Source organism: Hylobates moloch, unplaced genomic scaffold, assembly GCF_009828535.3.
Source record: "Hylobates moloch isolate HMO894 unplaced genomic scaffold, HMol_V3 SCAFFOLD_19, whole genome shotgun sequence".
Classification (NCBI taxonomy): Eukaryota; Metazoa; Chordata; class Mammalia; order Primates; family Hylobatidae; genus Hylobates; species Hylobates moloch.
The window spans coordinates 10,836,141-10,863,245 of NW_026652294.1; the positions used below are offsets into that span (position 1 = coordinate 10,836,141).

The 27,105-nt window shown below is 46.1% G+C and overlaps 1 protein-coding gene and 1 non-coding gene across 5 annotated transcripts in view; both read left to right on the forward strand.

The window, feature by feature from the left end:
* The window catches only part of KREMEN1 (kringle containing transmembrane protein 1), a 109,276-nt gene that overhangs the window by 59,203 nt on the left and 22,968 nt on the right, over positions 1–27,105 (forward strand). For 2 of the 4 annotated variants that reach the window (XM_058431498.1, XM_058431497.1), the window contains exons 4-9: positions 762–886; positions 4,660–4,813; positions 16,528–16,860; positions 17,809–18,018; positions 19,473–19,557; positions 21,111–21,294. In XM_058431498.1, coding sequence (XP_058287481.1) covers positions 762–886; positions 4,660–4,813; positions 16,528–16,860; positions 17,809–18,018; positions 19,473–19,557; positions 21,111–21,279 — 1,076 coding nt within the window. In that variant the 3' untranslated portion in view covers positions 21,280–21,294. Of the gene's footprint in view, positions 1–761; positions 887–4,659; positions 4,814–16,527; positions 16,861–17,808; positions 18,019–19,472; positions 19,558–21,110; positions 24,344–27,105 lie in introns of those variants that run through there. The other 2 variants (XM_032140085.1, XM_032140086.2) reach the window with 2 other exon arrangements.
* Positions 13,154–13,260, forward strand: LOC116459564 (U6 spliceosomal RNA). Its single transcript, XR_004245603.1, has one exon. It is a non-coding gene; the product is annotated as a U6 spliceosomal RNA (small nuclear RNA).

The following is a 27,105-nucleotide window of genomic DNA, read 5'->3' on the forward strand; positions in this document are numbered from 1 at the left end:
AACGGAGGAAGGAGAGGTGCTAACAGAAACAGAGGGAGGAGGGAGAGGTGCTGACGGAAACAGAGGGTGGAATGGTGTGGCTGCAAGCCAAGGCATATGGGCAGCTGCTAGGAGGTTGAAAAGGCAAGGAATGGATTCTCCCCTTGAGCCTCTAGGAGTAACTTGGCTCCACTAACACCTTGAGTTTAGACCCATAAGCCCCACTTAGTACTCCTGACCTCCAGAACTGAAAGCTAATAAATTTATGTTATTTAAAGCCACTAGGTAATTTGTCCCAGCAGCAATAAGAAACTAATATATTCACCAAAAGTCCTTGAGGAAACCCACTTGTGGAATTTTTGAAGGAAGTAGGAGCTTACATAGAAGGTATAGGATAATGGGCTTCTGAGAGGGCTTTTCCTGCCCTCTGGTAACTCTGAAACATAATTTACATTACTGGAGTCTTTCTGTTTTTAGGAAATTGTTCCTAGTTTTCTTCAATACTAAATCCTATCAATATTAAACAGTTTTTTTTTTTTTTAATGTATTTGGTTAGTTAAAGGTAGACCTAGTCTCACATACTCTTCAAAATAAAACAAAAACATGGTTTTTAGCAGAGGACACTAAAGCTTCCACTTTCAAAGCTGGTTGCTTGTTATTTATTTGTACCTCAGGAGTGGAAATACTGGCTGAGATGAAAGTACCTGGCACAAATCACTTTTCCTTCTTGGTGTTTCACAGCCAGATGTTGCGAAATTCTTTTGTTTTTCTTTTTTCTTTAGTGCCTGGAAACCTTGGCTGCTACAAGGATCATGGAAACCCACCTCCTCTGACTGGCACCAGTAAAACGTCCAACAAACTCACCATACAAACTTGCATCAGTTTTTGTCGGAGTCAGAGGTTCAAGGTGATGACTCTGTGGCTATGTAACTATAGAAAAATATAAAGATGTAAATGCATTTTGTTCAGATAACTTAAAAATAAGTGCTAAGTAAAATAAGCTAGACATAAAAGGCCACATATTTTATGATTCCACTTATATGAATTGTCTAGAATAGGCAAATCCATAGGGATAGAAAGCAGGTTAGTGGTTGCCAGAGGGTGGGAGGTGGGAGGAATTGGTACTAACTGCTAATCAACACAGAGTTTCTTTTCTGGGTTATGAATGTTCTGGAATTAGATGGCGGTGACTGCACAACACAGTGACTATACCAATAACCACTGAAATATACACTGAAACAGTGAATGTTACATTATGTGAATTACATTTCAGTTTTTAAAAAACCTAAAATAACTAAACTTCTAGAAAAATAAACAGAAAATCCTAAAATATTGGGTTAGACAAAGATTTCTAAGTTGGACACAAAAACGAATCATTTTAAAAAGTTGGTAAATTGAACTCATCAATATTAAAATATTATCTTCAAAAAATAGAGTTAAGAATATGAAAGGCAGACCACAGACTAGGAGAAAGTAGTTGTTAAATATATATCTGATAAAGGACTTGTATACAGAATATATAAAGAACACTTACAGCTCAACAATATGACAACTTGATTTTAAAAATGAGCAAAAGATTTGAAGAGATATTTTATCCCCCCAAAATACATAGATGGCCAATAAACACATGAAAAGATGCTCAGCATCAGCAGTTGTCAGGGAAATACAAATTAAAACCATAATGAGATACCACTGCACACCACTTCAGGATGTCTGAAGTTAAAACTGAAAATACTAAGAATTTATAAGGATGTGGAGCAACTGAAACTCTCATAGACTGCTAGTAGGAATGTAAAATGCTACAGCTTCTTTGAAGAAAGATCTTAAAGTTTCTTTCAAAGTTAAATATGCACGTACCTTAAAACTCAGCAATATCACACCTGGATAGTTACCCTAGATAAATGAAAACCTGTGTTCACACAAAGACTTATACATGAATGTTCATAGCAGCATTATTCATAATAGCTCCAAACTGTAAATAATCTAAACGTCCATTAACTGATGAATGGAGAACAAAGTACAGTATACCTATACTGTGGAATACCACTCAGCAATAAAAAGAAGAGACATATTAAGACATACTGGCTGGGCACGGTGGCTCATGCCTGTAATCCCAGCACTTTGGGAGGCCAAGGTGGGTGGATCACGAGGTCAGGAGTTCGAGACCAGCCTGACCAACATGGTGAAACCCTGTCTCTACTAAAAATACAAAAATTAGCTGGGCATGGTGGTGCGTGCCTGTAATCCGAGCTACTCAGGAGGCTGAGGCAGGAGAATTGCTTGAACACAGGAGGCGGAGGTTGCTGTAGTGAGCCGAGATCACGCCACTGCACTCCAGCCTGGGCAACAGAGCGAGACTCTGTCTCAGAAAAAAAAAAAAAGACATACTGTTATACACAACATGGTTGAATCTCCAAAACAGTAGTCTAGTTGAAAGAACTTAAACACAAGACTACATACTGAACTCAAAATGGATCCCAAATCTAACTGTAAAATGTAAAATTATAAAACTTCTAGAAGAAGATATGAGAAAATCTTCGTGACTTGAGTTTAGGCAAAAAGTTCTTACATGAGACACCAGAAGCATGACCCATGATGAGAAAAAATTGGTACATTTTAATTTGGACTTCATAAAAATGTAAAGATCTTGCTCTGTGAAAGATATTTTTAACAGGATGAAAAGACAAGCTATAGCTTGGGAGAAAATATTTGCAAATCACATATGTGACAAAGAACTTGTATCCATAATGTGTAAAATTAAAAAAAAAAAAGCCAAACAACTCAATAGTTAAAAAAATCAAACAAAGCAATTTAAAAATGGGCAAAAGACCTGAACAGAAGATATACAGATGGCAAATAAGCACATGAAAAGAAGCCAAAGAAGATATACAGATGACAACTAAGCACATGAAAAGATAGTCGTCTGGGTGTGGTGGCTCAAGCCTGTAATCCCAGCACTTTGGGAGGCCAAGGCAGGAGGATCACTTGAGGTCAGGAGTTCGAGACCAGCCTGGCCAACATGGCAAAACCCAGTCTCTACTAAAAATACAAAAATCAGCTGGGCGTGGTAGCACACCTGTAGTCCCAGTTACTCGGGAGGCTGAGACAGGACAATTGCTTGCACCTGGAAGGCAGAGGTTGCAGTGAGCCAACATTATACCACACTGTACTCCAGCCTGGATGACCGAGTGAGACTCCATCTCAAAAACAAAAGAAAATAAAGAAAAAAAAGATATAGTCAACATCATTAGCCATTAAGGTAATGCCAATTAAAACTATAATGAGGTACCACTACATACCTATTAAAATGGCTAAAATAAAATATACTGAAAATAACAAGTGCTGACAAGGATACAGAACAACTGGGACTTTCATGTATTGTTGGTGCAGATCTAAAATGGTACAGTCTTCCTGGAAAAAGTTTGGCACTTTTTTATAAAGTTAAATATACATCTACCATATGACCTAGTAATTCCATTCCTAGTTATTATGCTAGAGACATGAAAACTTATGTTCACATAAAAATCAGTACACAAATGCTTGTAGCAGTTCTATTCATAATTATGAATAACTAGAAACAGCCCAACAGATAAACAAGCCGTGATACATCCATACAATGAACTCTGCTCAGCAATAAGAAGGAGTAAACTATCGATACAAACACCAATTTGGATGAATCTCAAAGACATTATGCTGACTGAAAGAAGCCAGTCTCAAAAAGATTACATACTGTATGATTCTATTTATGTGACATTTTCAAAAAGACAAAACTACAGTAAAGGAAAATGGGTCAGTGGTTGCCAGGGGTTCTGGGGGAGGGGACCTATAAAGCAATAGTGCAAAGAAAATTATTGGGGTAATGGAGCTGTTCTGAATCCTGATTGTACTGGTGGTTGGTGGCACAAATCTTTTTTTTTTTTTTTTTTTGAGACAGAGTCTGACTGTATTGCCCAGGCTGCAGTGCAGCAATGCAGTCTTGGCTCACTGCAACATCCACCTCCTGGGTTCAAGCAAATCTCCTGCCTCAGCCTCCCAAGCAGTTGGGATTACAGGTGCCCGCCACCATGGCTGGCTAATTTTTGTATTTTTAGTACAGATGGGGTTTCACTTTGTTGGCCAGACTGGTCTCTAACTCCTGACCTCAAGTGATCCACCTGCCTCGGCCTCCCAAAGTGCTGGGATTACAGACATAAGCCACCATGCCTGGCTGTGGTTACACAAATCTATACAAGTGTTAAAATTTACAGAACTATATGCCAAAATACTATATAGCAATGTAAAAACAAAATTGTAAAATGGGGCCTATAATGTGTTTGCCTTGAGGGTTAGCTATAAAGCACTCACTACCTGGCACATAGTAAACAGTCAATAAAATGTTTAGCTGTTACTCACATTTTAAGTTTATGAGATTTTCTCCCCCTTAAAACTTATTAAGTGTGGTAGAAACACAAACATTAAAAAGTGATGCTCGCTGACAGGGAAACATATTGGTGGTTGCGTACTTATCGGTCGGCTTGAAATTAAGTGTTGCAAGAGTGGAAGAAGTGGGAGGTCCCAGGGGAAGGGGGACCCTGGGAACTTGAGGCTAATTGCTTGCTGGAAGCCCACTCTGCCAGGCTCCTTCAGGCCATCTGACATCCCTGATGATGCTTACCATGTGCTGCTTCTCTATTGTGGCAGTTTGCTGGGATGGAGTCAGGCTATGCTTGCTTCTGTGGAAACAATCCTGATTATTGGAAGTACGGGGAGGCAGCCAGTACCGAATGCAACAGCGTCTGCTTCGGGGATCACACCCAACCCTGTGGTGGCGATGGCAGGATCATCCTCTTTGATAGTGAGTATGCCCTGTGCCCATCACTGCCCAAGGCACAGGAACCCTTGGACCAGAGCAACAAGCCTGCCCACCCTCCCTCCCTTCTAAGTATTCATTCATTCACTTGGCAATAGACAATACTTGTGACTAGACCCTGGGAATATAGCACAGTGCGTGAAGACTCAGCCCCTGCCTTCTGGAAGAGAGAACAGACACTTAAAAAGGGATTAGCTACAGTCATGCCAAATGGTTTGAAGCAACATGGCCTATTGTGTGATGCTTAGACAACCCAGAAATGATAAACTTTCCAATTTTACATAGACACTAATATAACAATCCAGTATCAGCTTTATTCTCCTCTTGGTTTAATATAATTTCCAAACCCTTTTGACTTTTTTTTTTTTTTTTAAGGCATTTGGGATTTATATATTATTGTGATACATCTGAGAAGAGAGCGTAGCTCTAAGTTGTTTTTTCAGGCCTGGCATTGGGTTTGCCCTGACCCACCTCCTCTCTAAACTGCCGCATTTGTGAGATATTGGCCAGGGGCAAAGTGTGTTCAGAATGGGAGTGGATCCAGGGCCTTGACCTCACCAACATCGTGTTCTAACCACCGAGCCAACTGACTCCTCATCATAATCCACCAGCATCCTCTCTGTGGCAGTGAGACTTTATGATAATTACAGCACCGTGCAGCACCAGATTTAAAGATAGTGGAGGCAGACAAAAAAAAAAAAGGCTCGAGATTACCAAGAAATATTGTAGTGTCTGTGGTGACTTTGGCCTTTAGGCAAGAGGAGGTGTGCTACTGGCATCTCAACCAGGCAGCATGGCTAGTTTTGAGCAAAAATGACATATGGTTTATTAGTTTCCTAGGACTGCCATAACAAATTGTCACTAACTGGATGGCTTAAAACAACAAACAGTCATTCTCTGACAGTTCTGGAGGCTAGAAATCCAAAATCCAGGTGTCAGCAGGGCTATGCTCTCTCCAAAGTCTCCAGGGAAGCCCTCCTCACTTCTGGTGGTTGTGGGCGATCCTTGGCATTTGGTGGCTGCACCACTCCAGTCTCTGCCTTCCCTTTCACATGGCCATCTTCCCTCTGCGTGTATCTGTGTGTCCGTGTCTCTGTGTGTCTCCTTAAAAGGAACCAATCATTGGATTTAGGGCCCACCTTAATTTAGTATAGCCTCATCTTAACTCGGTTACATAACATTCACAGGTACCAGCTGTTAGGACTTGAATAGATCTTTCTAGGGGACACAGTTCAGCCACTATATATATGGTGACTATAAAACCCAGCCAAGGTTTATAACTGAGCCTTTTATATGTTATAGCTTAGATATTGTCTAAAGTGTGTTTGTATTTAGGGTGAGAAGACAGGATTAGTGAACAGAACTCGCAGTCAATTGGTTTTTTTAGCTAAGTGTGCCCATTGGAGACTGCCAGTTGATTCCTATACATCCTGTTATGTCCAGACCAGTGCTTAGTTTGATACCTTTGTTTTGGCTAAAGACTGAACTTTGCCTAATGATTAAGGAATCTTGCTAATGCTTAGTTGGCAAATAACTATGCACTGCACATCTATTTAGCCTTTTATTCTAGAGTTCATTATTATAAGATTCTCTGCCTTAACACTCTAACTCAGGAGAGTAAGTTTTCTGAACTTGCAAAATGCCTGGTATACTCTTAAGTGAGAAAACAAAGGAAATAAATGTTTCTTGAGTACCTAGTATGCCTGAAGGCCTTATGTAAATTATCACATTAGGTCCTCTTGGCACCCGTCTGAAGTAGGGGTTATTGTGATAACTCTCATTTCACAGAAGAGAGCCATATGACATGGACAGGATAAATAACTTGGGATAAATAACTTGGGATTCACACTGCCAAGAAGCCACTAGAGAGGTGCTAGAGAGGAAAGAGGAGTAGTGTGAGGGTTTACTACCTGCTTTTTGACTTTAAATAGAATGCAATGTCAATTAAAAAATGGAAAATGAGTGTTCGCAGATACATGGAGACATGGGAACCCTCATACATTGCTGGTGGGAATGTAAAACGATGCAGCTGCTTTGGAAAACAGTCTGGCCAGCCTGGCTGACATGGTGAAACCCCATCTCTACTAAAAATACAAAAATTAGCTGGTTGTGGTGGCACATGCCTATAATCCCAGCTACTCGGGAGGCTGAGGCACGAGAATCGCTTGAACCCAGGAGGTGGAGGTTGCAGTGAGCTGAGATCGCGCCACTGTACTCCAGCCTGGTGACAGAGTGAGACTCCGTCTCAAAAAAAAAAAGTAAACAGTCTGGCATTTCCTCAAAACGTGAAACAGAGAGTAACTGTATGACCCAGCAATTCCACTCTTAGGTATATACCTGAGAGAACTGAAAACATGTTTCCACAAAAAACGTACATACCAATGTTCCTAGCAACATTATTCATAATAGCCAAAAAGCGACAGCAAACCAAATGTCCATCAGCTGATGAATGGATAAACAAAGCGGATATCCATATGATGGAATATTATTCAACCATAAAAATAAATAAAGCACTGAGGCAAATGCTACAACATGGATGAACTTTGAAACCATTATTCTAAATGAAAGAACCAGATGCAAAGGGCTATATATTTTATGATCTCATTTATATGAAATGTCCAGAATAGGCAAATCTATACAAACAGAAGCCAGATTCCCGGTTGCCAAGGGCTGGGGGAAGGGGAAGAATATGGAGTGACTGCTTAATAGGTACGGATTTTCTTTTTAGGGTGATAAAAATGTTCTGGAATTAGATAGGGATGATGATTGTATAACATTGTGGATATACTAAACACCACTGATTCACAGATAGATAGTCCCCAACTTAGGAGAGTCAACTTATGATTTTTCAACTTTACAGTAGGTTATCAGGGTATTAAATGCATTTCTGACTTTGATATTTTCAACTTACAATGGGTTTATCAGGACATAGCCCCATTATAAGTCAAGGAACATCTGTACTTTAAAATGGCTAAAATGGTGGATTTTAGATCAAGAAGAAATAGAATGTAGTTTTGTAGTTTTTTTTTTTTTTTTGAGACAGAGTCTCGCTCTGTTGCCCAGGCTGGAGTGCAGTGGCGCAATCTTGGCTCACTGCAAGCTCCGCCTCCTGGGTTCACGCCATTCTCCTGCCTCAGCCTCCAGAGTAGCTGGGACTACAGGCACCCGCCACCACGCCTGGCTAATTTTTTTGTATTTTTAGTAGAGACAGGGTTTCACCGTGTTAGCCAGGATGGTCTTGATCTCCTGACCTAGTGATCCGCCCACCTCGGCCTCCCAAAGTGCTGGGATTACAGGCGTGAGCCACCACGCCCAGCCTAGAATGTAGTTTTTATAAGACAATCTTTGAATTAGCACATTTTTATTGGGCATCTGCTGTGTGGTAGATAAAAGTATGTTTTCTTTAGTATACTGCCTTTACTGGAGGTGTCAAGTAGAAATTATTTGGATTAAATTTTAAATGCAGCACTGTGGAAATAGTCTCTAAAGTGCACACCAAGTAGCATCTTTGGTACTACTAGGAAAGAGTACTGGCCGTCACATAAAGGTGCACTGAAGTGAATTAATTAGAACAACAATTATTGCTATTTACTGAGTGCTTGTCATGTGCTAGACTTGATGCCAAGTGCTTTTGTGTGTTTTATGTTATTTAATCCTTGTAGCAATCCTGTTGATAAGAAAACTGTGGATCAAAAGATGAATTAATTTGTCTATGCTAATAAGTACCAGAGCCAGGATTCAAACCTTTGTTTGCCACATTTGAAATTTTTCTATTTTCAGTAGCTAGAATCCCTTTTATTAACAATAGTAAAATAGATCATAATAACGGATCCAGTTTTATGCTTTAAAGTTTTATGAACAAAGTATGCCCAGTTCTGATTATTACCACATTGGCCCCTTGTGCAGCTCTCCAGAAGCTGCCCTTTCTGGCTTGCATTTGCTCAAGGACTAAGAAGCTGGCATTCTGAGAGGCTGCTCACACCATCCTCCAGAAGCCCAGATGCATGTGGTCTACAGGACCCCTGACAGCAGCCAGTTCTGTAACTCACACCCCATTGCTCTGCTGAGAAAGGTACAAAATGCAGCACTGTATAAATAATCTCTAAAAGTGCCTCTGCAGGGGCGCATGCCTGTAATTCTAGGCTGGAGGCTGAGGCAGGAGAATCGCTTCAACCCAGGAGCTGGAGGTTGCAGTGAGCCGAGATCACACCACTGTACTCCAGCCTGGGCGACAGAGTGAGACTCCATCTAAAAAAAAAAGGTCCATCTAGTAGACAGTAAAATAGTTTGAACAGCTCAAGTACCGCCTCATGGAAATCCTTATGACTCATTGAACAAGGCTGAGCACTTTGGAAATGGTGACCACAGACTGTCCCATGATTTGGGAGGGTGAAAATGTCTCCCTGAAGATACTGGAGAAGTTAGATGGTGAGAAATGACCAGGTTACAGTCTGTCTCCCAGAACATGAGGCCCTGCTACCAGTGTGGCTCGCATGTGGGTCTTAGTCAGAGTGTCAGCGACGTCTTCCTGTCCTCTGCCGATTAGAGGAGCACCCAGGCTCCTCTGCAGTAGAAGCACTCAGGCTGTGTTTGCTCTTTGGGAGAGAGACGACAGGGCTAGTGGGGGTGGAGGGTGAGGGGCAGCTGGCAGAAGCTGACTGCTCAGTCATGACTGCCACATCAAGTAATTTGTCACAGACTCTCTGGCTGATTTTTCAGCAAGCTCTCATGGACTTGGAGAGGTCACAGAGGTGAGCTGTGTACTGTGTGCAAACACAACACTGACGGGGGCTTCATAGCCTCTGCTACCCCTAGGGATTATAATTTATTGAATTAACAGAACCAAACAGAAGAACATGTAGGCCAGAGTCAACAGTGGGTTACAGGAACTACCCAGGCTAGCCTGTTGGGACTCCTTTGGCTTCTAGGCCCTGAAGGGAGGGGTCAGTCATCTGGATTGGACCTTATTTTGTAGCATTAGTTGAACATTTATCATTGACAGGACCCTGTGCTATTCACTTTACATGTGTTGTCTCCCTTAATTCTCACAGTACTGTGAAGCAGGTACTGTTATGCTTATTTTACAGATGAGAAAACTGAGGCTTATAAAAGTTCAGTAATTTGCCCAAGGTCCCAAAGATAAAGATCCTGCCTTCGTGGAACCTTTATTTTAGTGGGAAGGGAAGACATTAATTGTGAAAGTGATTGGTCTAAGGATGGGTAGGATCTGGCTCCTGGGACTGTGTTAGCAATTTTATTTCATAGACTCTAAGATGCCTCAATTCTGAGGTGCAACATTATTTTATACACCATTAAGGGAAAAAAAAATTTCCAGTTTAACAATGACATGCATTGACTAAAAGATATATCCCAGTTTAAAAGATTAAAGTGTATCCCTTAGAGTTGATAAAATATGGTACCAGCCTTCTTTCTTGGGTGCCAAGAAAGAGTCGAATCTTTCCATCCTGAGTGGCATCTGATTCATGGCTGGGACCCATTTGGCTGAGGTTTGTTTCCTCAGACACACCCATTATCATCCCTGTCTAGAAGTGGAGCACTCAGCTGGGGTTCAGGGAAGCTGCCTGTCCTGACTAGTGCCTGAAATGGACTCAGCTAGAATCAAGGAGGAGCAGGAAGGTTGAAGAGAATCACAGAAGGCAGGAGGACGCCGGCCCCCTGCCATGGAGGGCGTGCCCAGGTCTATCCTGGGCCCTCCACTCACCCAGATTGTATATGTCGGGCTAATCTCGCCTTCAAAAAATAAGGTCTTGACTACTATATTTCAAGTTTCCTGTTGGATTATCACTGAATTTTAATAATCCATTGTACAGATCATCTGTTTGTTCTCAAAATTGCTGAATTAAATATACTGTCAGCACGGAATGCAAAGTTTTAGGTTTAAGGTCTACCCTTGCTGTTGAAAAATACCAGTTTCAGTTGGATACTTTATTCTTTTCAAATGATGGTAAAAATAGAATACCCAGCACTTACTGAGCTTATACTGTGTGTCACATCTTACACCGAACACTTCATAAGCATTACTCCTGCTAATAATTCTCATGACCCCAAGAGAGAGAAACTTATCATTTTCATTTTATAGATGAATAAACTGAGATATACAGCGGTTTAGTAACCTGCTGAAATTCATAGTTAGTACATGGTGAAGTCAGGATTAGAACCCAGGAAGTCTTTCTCCAAAGCTTGATTTTTTCTTAAATTAGGTTTTAATTTTAGGTATAATGTACATACAGTAAAAATCACCCTTTCAGTTGTATACTTCAGTGGGATTTGACAAATATATAAGCAATCGAGATTGGGACTTTTTTTTTAATCACCTCACAAGTTCCCTTCTGCTCCTTTGTGGTCAGTTCCCTTCCCCAACCCAATTCCTCAGCAACAACTGATCTGTATTGTGTTCACGTATATATATATAGTTTTGTGTTTTGCAGAATATATAAATGGAATCACAGTATTTAACCATTTGTGTCTGGCTCCTTTCACTTAGAATAATGCTTTTTTTTTTTTTTTTTTTTTTTTTTGAGACGGAGTTTCGCTCTTGTTGCCCAGTCTAGAGTGCAATGGCGTGATCTCGGCTCACAGCAACCTCCGCCTCCCTGGTTCAAGCCCTTCTCCTGCCTCAGCCTCCTGAGTAGCTGGGATTACAGGCATGCACCACCACACCCGGCTAATTTTGTATTTCTAGTAGAGACAGGGTTTCTCCATGTTGGTCAGGCTGGTCTCGAACTCCGGACCTCAGGTGATCCATCCACCTTGTCCTCCCAAAGTGCTGGGATTACAGAAGTGAGCCACCACGCCCGGCCATAATAATGCTTTATGATTCACCCATGTTGTTGCCTGTATCAGTAGTTTTTTTCCTTTTTATTGCTAAGAAGCGTTCCTTTGTACAGATGTATTGCAATCTGTTCATCTATTCACCAATTGACAAACATTGGTCTGTCTATGATAAAGCTGTTGTAAACATCCAAGTACCGGTGCTTATGTGGACATATGTTGTCATTTATCTTGGGTACCTACCTAGGAGTGGGATTGCTGGGTCATGTGCTAAGTGCATATTTAGCATTATAAGTCACTGCCAACTATTTTCCAAAGTGGATGCACCATTTTGCATTCTGACCAACAATATGTAAGATTTTCATTTGCTCCACTTTCTCTCCAGCTACAGATACTTTTGTATGATCTGTTTTTTAAATGTGATCCATTCTAGTAGGTATGTAGTAGTATCTCATTGTGGTTTTAATTTGCATTTCTCTAATTACCAATGATATTGAACATCTTTTCGTATCCTTATTTGCCATCTGGTATATTCCTTTCCCCTAAAGAAATTCCTTTAGCATTTTCTCTACAGGTTGACTGTCAATAGCTTCTTTCAGCTTTTGTTTGAAAAAGCTTTATTTCACCTTCGTTTTTTAGAGTAATTTTTGCTGGGTATTGATTTCTGTGCTGACAGCTTTTTTCTTTCAGTACTTCAAAGATGTTGCTCCATATTCTTGTGACTTGTATGGTTTTTAGAGATCTCTGCTCTATCTTTATTCCCCTGTATGTAATATTTTCCTCTTCCTTGCCTGCCTTCAAGATTTTATCTTTGGTTTTGGTTTTCAACTTTTTTTTTTTTGAGACAGGGTCTTACTCTATCACCCAGGCTAGAGTGCAGTAGTGCAGTCATGGCCCACTGCAGCCTCGACCCCCTGGGCTCAAACAATCCTCCTGCCTTAGCCTCCTGAGTAGCTGGGACTAGGGGCATGCGCCACCATACCCAGCTAAGTTTTTAACTTTGTGTAGAGACAGGGTCTCACTATGTTACCCAGACTGACCTTGAACTCCTGGGCTCAAGCAATCCTCCTGCCTTGACCTCCCAAAGTGCTGGGATTACAGGCATGAGCCACCATGCCCAGACTGGTTTTCAACATTTAACTATGATGTGTCTAGGTGTGTCTTCTTTGTGTGTTTTTTGTTTTGTTTTTTTGCTTTTGTTTTTGTTTTTAATTTTTTTGTTTGCTTGGGTTTGCTGAAATTCTTGGATCTGTAGTTTGTCACCTTTTATTGATTTTGGAACATTTTTCACCATTATCTCTTCAAACATTTCTTCTGCTCCATTCTTTTTTTCTTCTTTTGGCACTGCAATTACACGTATGTTAGACCATCTGATATTGTCCTACAGCTGTTGGGTGCTCTATTCTCTTTGTTTCACTTTGTTTTACCCTTTGTTTCATTTGGGGATAATTTCTATTGACCTGTCTTCAAGTTTATTGATTCTTTCCTCAGCTGTGTCTAGTATCCTGATAAGCCCATCAAAGGAATTCTTCAGTGCTTGCTTCAGCAGCACATATACTAAAATTGGAACAAAACAGAGTAGATTAGCATGGCCCCTGTGCAAGGATGACGTGCAAATTCATGAAGCATTCTATAATTAAAAAAAAATTCATCTCTGATATTGTTTGATTTCCAGTAGATTTTTTTTTTTTTTAAGAGACAAGGTCTCACTCTGCTGCCCAGGCTGGAGTGCAATGGTGCAATCATAGCTCTCTGCAGCCTTGACCTGCTGGGCTCAAGTGATCCTCCTGCTTCAGAATCCTGAGTAGCTGGGACTACAGGCACACACCACCTTGCCTGGCTAATTTTAAAATTTTTGTAAAGATGGGGTCTCACTGTGTTCCTCAGGCTGGTTTTGAACTCCTAGCCTCAAGAGATCCTCCTCCCATGGCCTCTCAAAGTGTTGGGATTACAGGCATGAGCCACCATGCCTCGCCTCCCATAGATTATTTGCTGTATTCATCGTGTAGTCTCTGTCTGATAGTTCTAGCATCTGGGTCATCATTGAGTCTAGTTCTGTAGATTATTTTATCTCTTAACAATGTCTTCCCCCCCTCCCACCCTTGCTTTTATATGTGTGTTGTAATTTTTTATTGAATGCCATACGCTATGTATAGAAGAACACTAGGGGCTGAGATAGTGTTTACACCTGGGCAGATCTGCATAGTGTAGGGACTGAGCCAGTCTATCAGAAGTTGAGCTGGGTTGTTTCTATCACTACCCTCAATGCACATCAGGCTTTAAATTCCTCCAGTGACGGGCTGCTGTCAGCTTGTGCTTAATGTGGAGCCTAGGGTACCCATGAGTTTTCCTCAGTAGTCCTGTTCCATCCTCAGCTTTGAGGAGTTCCCACATGCCTGTGCCACAGGGGGGCTCTTTCTCCACCCTCTTTCCCTCCCTCAGTGGTAGGCTATGGCTGCTTGTTACCTGGCTCTACTCATGGTGAGGTCATGGGGGTGGTTCTTGGTTCTCCTGCCCTGTCCTGAGTCTTAGACAGGATGTGAAAAGGCCACCAGCCTGTGGTCTTTTCAGCATTCCCACACCCTTCTTCTCTCCCTGGCAGCCAAACACTGCCTTGCGTCTGTGGTGGATCTTGGGAAAGAGAATTTCTTGCCCTCCCTCCAGGAGTAGTAGAGCTCTGCTTTGCATTGGCTGGATCCTGGGCTCAAGAGGGCTCGAGGCAATCAGGGACCAATGGCTTTTGCTTCTGCTCTTCCCCTAGAAGCAGTGAATCTTCACCTGGTTACTTTGACAGGAAGGAGAATTTCAAGGAGGCTGAAATTTGGGTTTGTGAAATGGTGTTTGGTATAGACTTGTCTAGTCAAATCAGGTCTACTCCCTCCCCCAGAGGCAAACAGATTTTGCTTCTGTCCGTTTTCAGTGGCCCTGGGAGTAACAGGATTTGCTTCCCCTCTCCCAGCTGCTGAAGGCTTTTACTTTCTTAGAGAGGAGAGTCCCCTCCTGCAAGTGCAAAGAGAAGGAAGTGGGCAGTATTCCATGCCTGTCCCCCAGTGGCAGCCTGTCACCTCCTGCACACTCGTGCCACTCAGGGGGACTGTGGGCTGCTGGCCAACCCTAGTCACTTGTGAAAGCACTGAGGGGAGGTCTGTGCAGAAAAGCTCGCAAGTGAGTGCAAAATGCCCATTGTGTCTGGGACTCCCAGTTGCCCTAAGCTGAGACACTAGCCCACTCTCAGCCTTTAAGAGTTTGTTAAAACTTTAGTGCTTTCTTGTTACTTCTCTGGTGGTCACCTCTTCCTCCTGTGTTCTCTCAAAGATGAAACTGTTTGTGTGGCCTGACTCTCCTTGATGGGGCTTTGATTTTGTAGAATTAAGTTCCCCTGGTTGTCACGAGACCTCAGCTGAGTTTTAAGCTTTTTCTCATCGTTAGGATAGAAGCAGCATTCATTTCCTGTTGTTGTTGTTGTTGTTGTTGTTGTTGTTGTTGTTATGAGACAGGGTCTCACTCTGTTGCCCAGGCTGGAGTGCAGTAGCGTGATCTCGGCTCACTGCAACCTCCGCCTCCTGGGTTCAAGCAATTCTCCTGTCTCAGCCTCCCTAGTAGCTGGGACTATAGTCACACACTACCACGCCCAGCTAATTTTTGTATTTTTAGTAGAGACAGGGTTTCACCATATTGGTCAGGCTGGTCTTTAACTCCCGACCTCAGGTGATCCACCTGCCTCGGCCTCCCAAAGTGCTGGGATTATAGGCGTGACCACCACGCCTGGACTGCTTGTTGTTTTCTACATCCTAAAGGGAACCAGAACTCTCCCAAAGCCTGCGTTTTAAATCCTAGCCCTGGCCGGGCGCGATGGCACATGCCTATAATCCCAGCACTTTGGGAGGCCGAGACGGGCGGATCGCGAGGTCAGGAGATCGAGACCATCCTGGCTAACACGGTGAAACCCCGTCTCTACTAAAAATACAAAAAAAAGTTAGCCAGCCTAGTGGTGGGCACCTGTAGTCCCAGCTACTCGGAAGGCTGAGGCAGGAGAATGGCGTGAACCCAGGAGAAGGAGCTTGCAGTGAGCCGAGATCATGCCACTGCACTCCAGCCTGGGGGACAGAGGGAGACTCCTTCTCAAAAAAAAAAAAAAATTCCTAGCCCTACATTCCCTCCCAAGGAGTTTCAGTTCTAAGATCTTGTTTACATTTCACCATGTGAGACAGGAAATCACTGCATCCCCTTTCTAGAACCTGCCTATCAAAAACAGGAGTCCAGAGAAATCAAATGTGCTCAGTACAGAGTGCTCAGAATCTAGCATGTTTCCTCACTGCAGAAAGTCATTTCTTGTGCTGCAGTTTCCCTGCTTGAAAACGTGGTCCCTCCTGGGAGCATTGCAAGGGTATTGGGGACACACGAGCAGCTGTGAAGCCCTTCTCTTTTGACGACTTTACCTCATCGGGTGGCTCCCCTACAGAGAGGCCCAAGTAGTCCATGTGCTTTGTCTCATGTGCCGTCGCACATTCCCGTGATACAGGAGCAGGTGGTGCTCTCTCCAGCCTTGAAACTGAGAGACGCAAGATGCCCGCAAGTGAAGTGCAGCCCCTGCCATCACTTGGCCCTGCCAGTCCCAAGTCCAGACTCTCTGACTCCAGCCCAGCCCCAACCTAGGCCACGCCACTGTGCTGTGTGCTAATTCTAAGGTCTCTGGGGGAAAAAACATCTCCACAGTCATTTGTCGAGAGTCTCAGCGATTCATTTTGTGACTCTATCCTGAAACATAAGACTGTTGGGTTTTACAGATAGAAACAATGTCCTAAATGGGATCCTGCTCCTTAGGAAGGCTTTAGTGCCTTGGTATTGGAAGCGCGCCTGTGGCAGAGGCCCAGACTGAGGGCGTGGTGTCTTTTTCTCTCCTATAGCTCTCGTCGGCGCCTGCGGTGGGAACTACTCAGCCATGTCTTCTGTGGTCTATTCCCCTGACTTCCCCGACACCTATGCTACGGGGAGAGTCTGCTACTGGACCATCCGTGTTCCGGGGGCCTCCCGCATCCACTTCAGCTTCCCCTTATTTGACATCAGGGACTCGGCGGACATGGTGGAGCTTCTGGATGGCTACACCCACCGTGTCCTAGCCCGCTTCCATGGGAGGAGCCGCCCACCTCTGTCCTTCAACGTCTCTCTGGACTTCGTCATCTTGTATTTCTTCTCTGATCGCATCAATCAGGCCCAAGGATTTGCTGTTTTATACCAAGGTAAGACATCCTTGCCTCCTTGGGGGTTCTTCAGGGCCCACGCACCTTGGGCTTCTCTTCTTCACCCTTGTGACTTGGGCAGTTCTTGCAGGGCATATTGGGCCTCGGGAACTACTGACTCAATTTGCAGATCACCCCGAGGCTGTGGCTCCTTTCCTGCCCCGATTTCATAACTCATTTATGTCTCATGAGACAGAAAAGAGGTGAAAACCTGTCAATTTGGCTATTTTAGTAGGCCTAATGACAGTTTTCATGGGAGGGTTAAAAGAATAAAAAACAGAATAACTAGAAGGAACAACTGAGATTGGGACAATTGGAAGGTTCTCAAAAGGTCATCTGGTCCGTCCTGCTTCCTCTAAACATCCTAGCTAATTCCAAAAGACTGGCTTTCCATCTTCAGACCCTGCTAGGATGGAGCCACACTCTCTGCCTCTGTAATGTGAGCACATGTGTGCTGGGCACATCTCTTTGCCAGGACACAAGAAACACAGAAGGTGTTTGAGACCTTGTCTTTGTCCTGGATAGCAAACCTCAAGAAGAGTTAAGGTAGTGTGTGCTCCAGGAGACCCATGGGAAGAGGCCCCCTCTGCAGGTGGGACAGTCTTGAGGAACAAGTAGCATTTGGATCAATAGGAAAAAAGAGAACCTTCCAGGCATAGGGAGCCATAGCTGCCAAGTGCAGGAGCAGAGAAACTGTAAACATGCCCAGGTGTCTGAGATGAGACTAGCCACACTCTGTGAAGTTGACAGGTTCATCCTTCTGCCTCCTAAAGGGTGACAGCCTGACGGGTTCTGTTTTGGGGCTGGTGGGACCCACCCATGGAAGGAATTGCACCCAGAATTGAATCAGAGAAGAAGGCCTTTTCTTCATAACTCGTACTCTCCTCCCGCACAGCTCTTTGTTGTCTCCATACCCCTGTCCCCAGTTAATTGCTTTTTCTCTTCTAGCCGTCAAGGAAGAACTGCCACAGGAGAGGCCCGCTGTCAACCAGACGGTGGCCGAGGTGATCACAGAGCAGGCCAACCTCAGTGTCAGTGCTGCCCGGTCCTCCAAAGTCCTCTATGTCATCACCACCAGCCCCAGCCACCCACCTCAGACTGTCCCAGGTAGCAATTCCTGGGCGCCACCCATAGGGGCTGGAAGCCACACAGTTGAAGGTAGCGCTCTTGACAGTTATAAAGACAAAAGCACTTGGGTGTTTCTTATTAAGAGGCAGGTTGGGATACTGGCTCTGTGGCCTATAGTCTGTCCTGGCTTTTGAGGGAAATTTTCTTATTAGCTTGGTTCCTTAGTCCTGAGGGAAAAGTGCTCACCTCCAAAGATTAAGCAAGTGTGCCTTTTGTACGTTGTGACTAATCAGCTAATCCTGTATTTTCCCACATTGAGATTATCTTTCTAGAGCCCCACATTGAAACTCCCTAAAACCATTGGCATTTTCAAGAACTCCATTCATTCACTCACTGACTCATTCATTCAAAAGATATATGTGTTTCAGTGGTGCCAGGCACTGTTCTAGGTACTGGATTATAGAGTGAGCCAAACAAAATCCCTGCCCTTCTGTGGCGTATAAATTAGAGGAGAAAGACAGAAAGCAAAATAAAAATCAGATAATGATAAGAGAGAGCTATGAAGAAAAGTCATGCAGGACCAGGTGCAGTGGCTCACACTTGTAATCCCAGCACTTTGGGAGGCCGAGGCAGGAGGATTGCTTGAGGCCAGGAGTTCGAGACTAGCCTAAGCAACATAGGGAGACCCTTTCTCTACAAAAAATAAAAAAATTATCTGGGTGTGGTGGTGCACACTTGTGGTCCCAGCTACTTAGGAGGCTGAGGTGGGAGGATCGCTTGAGCCCAAGAGTTCAAGAATGCAGTGAGCTATGACTGCACCATTACACTCCAACCTGGGTGATAGAATGAGACCCTGTCTCAAAAAGAAAAGAAAAGAATAGAAAAATTAGCTGGGCACAGTGGCACATGCCTATAGCCTCAGCTACTCGGGAGGCTGAGGCAGGAGGACTGCTTGAGCACAGGAGTTTGAGGATGCAGTGAGCCAAGGAAGTGATGCCTTTATGAGCTGGTAGAACTGGAAAGCACCCTCAGTGGTGACCTAGCCTGGAGGCTTTCAAACTGCCCTGGGCCCCTGCAGGACCCACCATAGAAGATCGGGGAGAAGGGCCTGTCCAGCACTTCCTGTGCATCATTTGGCTGTGGAGCTCATAGGTAGCATCTCATAGGTCACACATCTCATTCCTCAGATGAGGAAACAGGCCCAAAGAGTTTACATAACTCCATCTGTGGTTACACAGTGGTCCCAGTGGCAGAGACAAAATGCATGTCATCCCTTTAGATTCTGAGTCCAATAGACTTTGGATCATCCTACCTGCCTCTCCCTGAGAGTGACTTGTAGAACAAAGGGAAGTATTCAGAACACCTGGGGCCCCATGCTTAGCCTGGGTCTCAGCTGCTCCTGAGGCTGGGTTTGCTGGCTGCCCTCCCACACCGGCCTGCAGGGAGCCCCTCAGCCAGACTTACTCACTTGGGTATTCCAGCCGACCTCCTTTTGAAAACCAACCATAAACAAGTCTGGTAAGCTCTGTCTTTTGCACTTGCAGGATGGACAGTCTATGGTCTGGCAACTCTCCTCATCCTCACAGTCACAGCCATTGTAGCAAAGATACTTCTGCACATCACATTCAAGTGAGTACAAGAGGGGGCTGCCCGATTCCAGGAAAGGGAAGGCTCAGAGTTCATTTTCTATGATGCTTCATCTGTCTGGGTACAACTGTAGAATGAGCACATGATGCCAAAGCCCTCAGTCCTAGGGAATGGAAGGCAGCAGACATTCCCCCTTCTCTCTAGAGTGAAATGTACAACTGGACAAATCCCATTAAGGTTTCAGGGATTTTGTTTGCTCTGTGTCCAAGGCATACAATTTCAAGGAGGATTGCAACACTCCTGGCTTAAAAAGCAAATGTGCTAGTCCCTTACGGAGATCTTTATGCAAGACTGAAGATAGCTAGGACGATGCTGTGCATACTTCCTGATGCCTTCTAGAAATTGAGAAACATCCTTAGGAAGAGAATTCTCACATTTTATTAACTACTGCGTAGTAGTTATTTTAAAACAGTTATTGAAGAAACTTATGGAAGCTTTATCATTCAATTCTGACCAATTTGGGTTAAAATATATTTCCTTCCCTTATTTTGCTACTCAAGTCTAACAGTTCCATCTTCCAGGAAAGGGGCGATTGTTCATGCTACTGATGTTTGTGTACTTAGAGGGGAGCTCGTTCTAATTTTTCCTAGACCCCTACTCTGTCTTTCCGGTGGTTTCTACTCCAGGCTCTTCTCATTTCACGGCCTCCCTGAAAATTTATGTACGTCCACTAAAAGCTGTCTTTTTCCTGACCGTCTCACTTGCCCTCTGCTACAGACTTCTTATACATTAAATGCCAGCTCTTCCATTGCCTTGTGAAGGCTGACTTTGGCCACATTGGAACCCGTTTACGTAGACACTTCCCACCCTACACTTGAAATTTTTAGTGGAAATAATGTCCTCGTGTGTGTGTGTGTGTGTGTCTGTCTGTGTGTGTGTGTGTCTGTGTCTGTGTGTGTATGTGTGTTTTAAAGTCACAATTCACATGTTCTGGGGAAGCCTCTCAGGCTCAGTCCTGACCACATCCCCTGTGGCAGCAAGAGAGCCCGATGCTTCCTATAGCATCCAGCATCTGACAGCATGGCTGAGGCCCTAAAGTGCGTGCCTAACTCTCCTCTGACATCAGCTCCAACTTCCCTGCCAGGCAGCCGTGGGGGCTGAACAGAGTCCGGGCCAGCACCAGAGGCTAGACGGGTCTCTGCTTGAAGCAGAGAAGTTTTGTGTTTATCTTGTTTTAGCTAGGTGGGCTTCCAGGTAAATGGCATTTGAAGATAGTTCTTTTATTTAAAATAAAAGAATTTGAAAATTCATAATCTCTCAGGCTGGGCTTTTCCAGATTTGAAGAATTCTGCTAGTTAGAAAGTTCTTTGTTATTCTGATGCAGATGCTGCCCTGCTGCACTTGGCCTCAGCCCCTGATGCCCACAGGCCACATTTCAGCTGCACGCTAGTCCTTCAGATCTTTAGAGGTGGCTGTGAGGTCCTTCCCAAGACCTTGCCCCACCCCATTTCATAGATACAGTATCTCGTGAGATGGTAGGTTGTTTGGAGTGCGTTGTTCTAATCTATTGGAAAAAATATTTATCTGCTTGACAGATCCCATCGTGTTCCTGCTTCAGGGGACCTTGGGGATTGTCATCAACCAGGGACTTCGGGGGAAATTTGGAGCATTTTTTACAAGCCTTCCACTTCAATTTCCATCTTTAAGAAGAAACTCAAGGGTCAGAGTCAACAAGATGACCGCAATCCCCTTGTGAGTGACTAAAAACCCCACTGTGCTTAGGACTCGAGGTCCCTCTTTGAGCACAAGGCTGCCGTGGTCAACCTCTCCTGTGGTTCTTCTCTGACAGACTCTTCCCCTCCTCTCCCTCTGCCTCGGCCTCTTCGGGGACACCCTCCTCCTACAGACTAGGAAGAGGCGCCCTGCTGCCAGGGCAGGCAGAGCCTAGATTCCTCCTGCTTCATTGGTTGCACTTAGGAGAGAGACTCAAAGCCCTGGGGCCCGGCCCTCTCTGCGTCTCTCTCTGATCTAGCTAGCAGTGGGGGTGTTAGGACAGTGAGGCTGAGATGACAGAGGTGGTCATGGCTGGCACAGGGCTCAGGTACATTCTATATGGCTGTCAGGTGGTGGGTAGGTTAAGTTACATTGAATTTTTCTTGCTTCTTCTCTATTTTTGTCCACACACAAATCAGTTTCTCCTGGTCTTTATGGCTTGGAACAGGGCCAGACAGGGAGAACTCTCAGGTACTCTTGGGAGTTGGTCTGGTCCCATACAGGTGCGGACTCCTGGACATTAGCGAGGTGTAAAGAGGGCGGTGTCTGTGCTGCCCCGGCAGCTTTGCTCTCCAGATGCTGGACTAGGGTGGGCCTCCTCCAGCCTGGGAGGGTCTGAGAATAAGATCTAGTGACCCCCATTTATATCAAACCTGATACCTTACACATGGGCTTCTTTCTAGATTCTTCTTTCCATAGCTCATGGAGCTGCAGGGAAAGCTTTAAGAGCTTTGGTCATATAAAACATCCATTCAGCCGGGCACGATGGCTCACGCCTGTAATCCCAGCAGTTTGGGAGGCTGAGGCGGGCAGATCACCTGAGGTCAGGAGTTCGAGACCAACATGGTGAAACCCCGTCTCTACTAAAAGTATAAAAATTAGTCAGGCGTGGTGGCAGGCGCCTGTAATCCCAGCTACTCAGAAGGCTGAGGCAGAAGAATAGCTTGAACCTAGGAGGTGGAGGTTGCAGTGATCATACCACTGCACTCCAGCCTGGGTGACAAGAGTGAGACTCTGTCTCAAAAAAACAAAACACAAACAAAGAAAATCCATTCATTTACTCATGCAATAAATTCTCCTGCAAGCTTTTATGGGCACTCAGTAAGTACTCAGGATTGGATTTATCAGCCTTGCCTCTGAGCAGCTCATGGTCCTATGGAACCTGAGCCAGGCCTCAGTCTCTCCATGATTGGCTCAGCTAACTCTCAGTTCAGAGCGGAGAGTATCAGTCTTGTGTTTTTGCCCTTAGGCAGCACTATATGAGACATGGGGCCTGTGGTCTTTCCTTCTGGTGTCCCCCTGTTAAAAGATAAAAAACACCCCAAGGGCTGGGCACGGTGGCTCACGCCTGTAATCCCAGCACTTTGGGAGGCCGAGGCGGGCGGATCATGGGGTCAGGTGAGCGAAACCATCCTGGCTAAGGTGGTGAAACCCCGTTTCTACTAAAAATACAAAAAATTAGCCGGGCATGGTGGCGGGCGCCTGTAGTCCCAGCTACTCGGGAGGCTGAGGCAGGAGAATGGCGTGAACCTGGGAGGTGGAGCTTGCAGTGAGCAGAGATCACGCCACTGCACTCCAGCCTGGGCGACAGTGCGAGACTCCGTCTCAAAAAAAAAAAAAACCCTCAAGGGCCATCCGTGCTCTCTGCCCCTCCTGTGGGGACCAAGTGGGGTTAGAAATGGCTCAGTGGGGAGGGAGAGCGCTCTTGTCCCCAGTCCCATGCCACCCTGTCCCTTAGATAGGGAGTGGGCTGCAGAGATTGGTGCCAGGAGAGGGTGGGTTTGGGAATTGGAGCTCCTCCAAGGAGCTCCTCTTAAGATTGAGTGCTGCAGCTGTAGTGGCTGCTGGTTGGGAGAGTAAGTGCCATCACTAATTTAAAAGTCGTTGCCATCTGGAAGCAGGCTTTGTCAACAGCAGCTGAGAAAAGCAGCCTGTGCCTCTGCTGGCCAAGCCTAGGCCCTCGTCAGAGTGTGCCTCTCCCCAAGGCACCCGGGCCTGGGTGATTGTTGCGCCTCTGGCCTTGGCATTTCCTCTTTGCAGCACTTTGCCTACCTCCCCTAAGCCCTGAGCCACTGCCTGCTGGGGCTCCTACTGAGGTTCTGGCAACACCTCTGCACCTGCCGCCCCTGGGGAGAAAGAGGGCCACACGGGAAGTGTCTGCAGGGAGAGGTGACACTTGGCAGCCTGAGTTCGGGAGAGGTGCTCGGAGCTTCAGGCAGAGGGGCCTTCAGAGGAGGGAAACGGAGCAATGTGTCACAGGCAGGCAGGGCCAGGACTGCCACCCCAGGCCCTGTGGGAGGCCTGCTGAGAGAACAGAGCTGCTCGGTGCAGCCTTCATGCTTTGATCTGGAAAGAGCAGCTGTCCACAGGCCTCTGTCTCCAAGAGGCCTGTCACACAGGAGGACCGCTGGAAACATACCAACACGTGCAGTCTCCTCTCCAAGCTATTCATGCTGTTTGTGGAATTTCTCTCAAACACAAGTGTCAGGTGTGTGTTGTCCCAACGGGTCCTGTGCTGTGAATAGATCCATGTGCAGCACAAAGGGAATGTGGCACATGGCCCCAGGAAGAGTTCACCCGTCCAGGGGGCAGTTGTTCAGTTGCCTGAGGGTTGACACTGACCACTGGCCTCTGGGGTGTCCTGCAGCCCAAATGCCCACCTTGCCCTCCTCACATCTCAGTCAGGGGAGGCCATGCCGAAGCCAATGTGCTGTCAGAGCCTGCAGCGGGGGCAGCGCTTCCTCGGAGGGCCTGGGAGGTGCTGGGGATGCCCCAGCGCTTCTCTTCCTGCCTGGCCCTGGCATGGCCCAGCGCCTCTAGGATGAACTTAACAATCCGTGGAGCAGCCCCGGGAAACCCAAGCCTGGCTCAGGACAGCGTACGGGCAGGAGGGCTGTAAATCATCCCAGGCTAAGCCTCCATGGGCACTGGGTCCTGCTGCAGCCTGGCTATGGGCTCAGTTAGAACTAGGTAGAAAGTCAGCGACACCCCACAGAAGGCCACTGCGGCTAAGTAAACACCTGAGAAAGAAACTGCTCCAGAAGAGATGACGTGGGCTTCCAGGAGCACGGAGGAGGTGGCACTTGAACTTTTAGGAAACTCCTTATATGAGATAAAGTGGGGGTTGGAGGTGGTGAGAAGAGGGTAACCCTGGGAAAGTCAACGTCAGAACCCATGGCAGAAGACTGTGGGAGAGGCAGGGGAGGGGCTTTGAGGACCACTGTGGATGGAGCTCTGAAAGCACCCTGGCCAAAGCCTCTCCTGAGGTGACAGAGCGTGGGAGGAGGCTGCACTGGGCCTGCGTGCCATCCTCACCCCGTCCCCCGCTGGCGCCAGGCCCTGCCTTCTTGGTACATGTGCCAACAGGAGAGCCCTCACCAGCCAATTTTGTCACTCTCCGTGGTGACGGTGCCTTGGCCAGCTGTGGCCCCTAGTTTCTAGCAGTGTTTCTCAGTGTCCTTGGCCTTCTGAGAAGGCAGGCGGGAGGCACACAGCGCCCTGTTCTTCCCCATTTGTCCAGTTGCTTGCAAAGCAGGGAATGGGTAGGAATGAACCCGAGTGCCTTCACCAGCCCTGTCCCCCACGTCAGGACAGGCTTGAGGCCTCTCAGGGCGTGAGCGAGGAAACCAGGCTGCTCTAACTTCTGAAGAGTGGGCTCTGGCTCAAGACTCCAATCGGCCAGAAGCCCACGGAGATCAAAGCACTAGCAAGTTCAGCTGTCCTGGCCCTCGGGCAGAACCCACGGGCGTGCCTGGGTGCGGCTCCACCCACATGCCCCACTGTCAGCCCAGGCAGGAGCCTTCCTGGCAGGGCTCAGGATCTGCCTGCAGCCCAGCCAGGCCATCACCCAGCCCCAGTGCATCCTGGCACTGCACACTTACTCTTCACAAGCACTTATACGCAGATGGCCTCCGAGACCCTGCCTCCCTGGTCTGCTGAGGCCAGGCCAGGTCTCCCACGGAGCCGGGCAGCTCCCCACCCCGCCACCTGGCACCATTAGGTTTCAGATCTCCTGTGTGGTGTTTGATGTCGGCTTTTGTTCCTACCTTGGGAGTTTGGATTGTTTCCTCTGGTGTCTTTGTTTACCTTCCTCACTGTTCTACCTCCTGGCCAGGTCTCAGCTTAGCTTCCCTGGTGTGGGGTGTTTTTCAAGCCTTCCAGCCACAGCTGTCCCCGCTCAGGCTGGATGGCTCAGGGGTGACAGGGCTTCACCCTCTGCCTTCAGACCGCTGGTGGGCACATCTCACAGGCTTCCGTCTTGCGAATTGGGTTCGGAGGCAGAAGTGGGGTGTGGAGGAAAGTCAGAGGGAAATCTGCTTCAGAAAGGAAGGGTCTTTAGACAGGAAGACTGGAGGCCCTTCCCCACCCGCACGGGAGCTGCCATGGTGGGGCTCATGCACGCCAAGACCTTCCCACATCCAAACTCAGCTTCCAGCAGGGATTCTGACTTTGGATGACAAGGCTTTATGTGTAGATATGCTCTTAATATGCAACTTTGAGAATAAAATAGAAACATCATGTATTTTAAAATATAAGATGAAGTGTGACGCACTGTATACAATTTAATATATATTTTTAGGATTTTGTTATTTAAGAAAATGGAATGTAATGGTACTTTTACAAAAGAGAAAAAATGTTATTTTTACTTCCTGGAAAAAATAAATATTCTCATTGTTGTAGAAAGAGTGATGGGCCCTACACTGTCATTTCTATGGGAGTTCCCCAGAGACCGTGGGACGAGCGGAGGGTGTCTGTGGTGGGATTCTTACCTTCCCTTGGGTGCCAGTCCTCGCCTTTTGCTTGCTTTTCCCTAGTAGTGCCTCCAAATTTCTTCCAGTCTTGTCACGGCTTTGACCCACAGCTGACCTTCAGCTGGTAAGATCTGAAAGTTTAGGTATTCCAAAACCATTGCACTGCAGCCCACATCCAAGGAGCGTCAGGGCAGATCAGAGAGATCTGGGCTTGAGCCGGCCTAGAGTCAGTCCCTCGACTCCTCAGCCTCAGCTTCCCCATCTGAAAAGGGTAATGGAATCTATTCCTCAGGAGGCTATGGAGGCTATGTTTTGACAACATGCATCTAAAGTGCTTATGTAATTATTATCCCAGGTGGAATTGACCTTGCCTCTCACAGCAACCAGTTCTTCCTCTCCACCCCCTTCTTGCCCCACCCTTTCCTTCTTAGGAAGGAAAGAAGCTAATAGAAGCTCCATGTATGAGCTGCCCACTCTGCGCCAGGCACTCTGCTGGCAGACACTGTGCACATCCTACAACTCTTCACCATGGGTACCACTTTCCCTCTTTGGCAGATGAGACAGCTGAGGCATGGAGAGGCTACAGGGGACAGAAGCTGAGAGCACAGCCCTGGAGGATTCAGTTTCCTCCATCCGTTCTCTGTGAGGCCAGTGAGGGTAAAACAGGGAGCCTTTGAAGGGTTTCAGCGAAGTGACATCAGATTCCCAGTTTAGAAAGCATTCCTCCTTGCATCTGGGAAAACAGATGCGAGCGGGGTAAGACTGAGGGCAAGAAAACCAGTCAGGAGACTCTACAGGCCCAGCCAGGAGATGCTGAGGGCATGCCTGGGCCCCCAAGCCAGTGCCGTGGAGAGAGATGCTGACTGCACTCCCAGGGCAGGGGCATGTGCATGGGGCTGGGTAGCTCAGGCTCACATCCCAGTTTCACTGTTCACCATGTGACCTGGGGTGAGTAACATGGCCCTGTGTACCTGTTTTCTCACCTGTCAAATGGAGACAGTTATAGTACCTGCGTTTGTGAGGCGTTGGGCTGTATGAATTATTATTACCTGCAGTATGTTTTCCA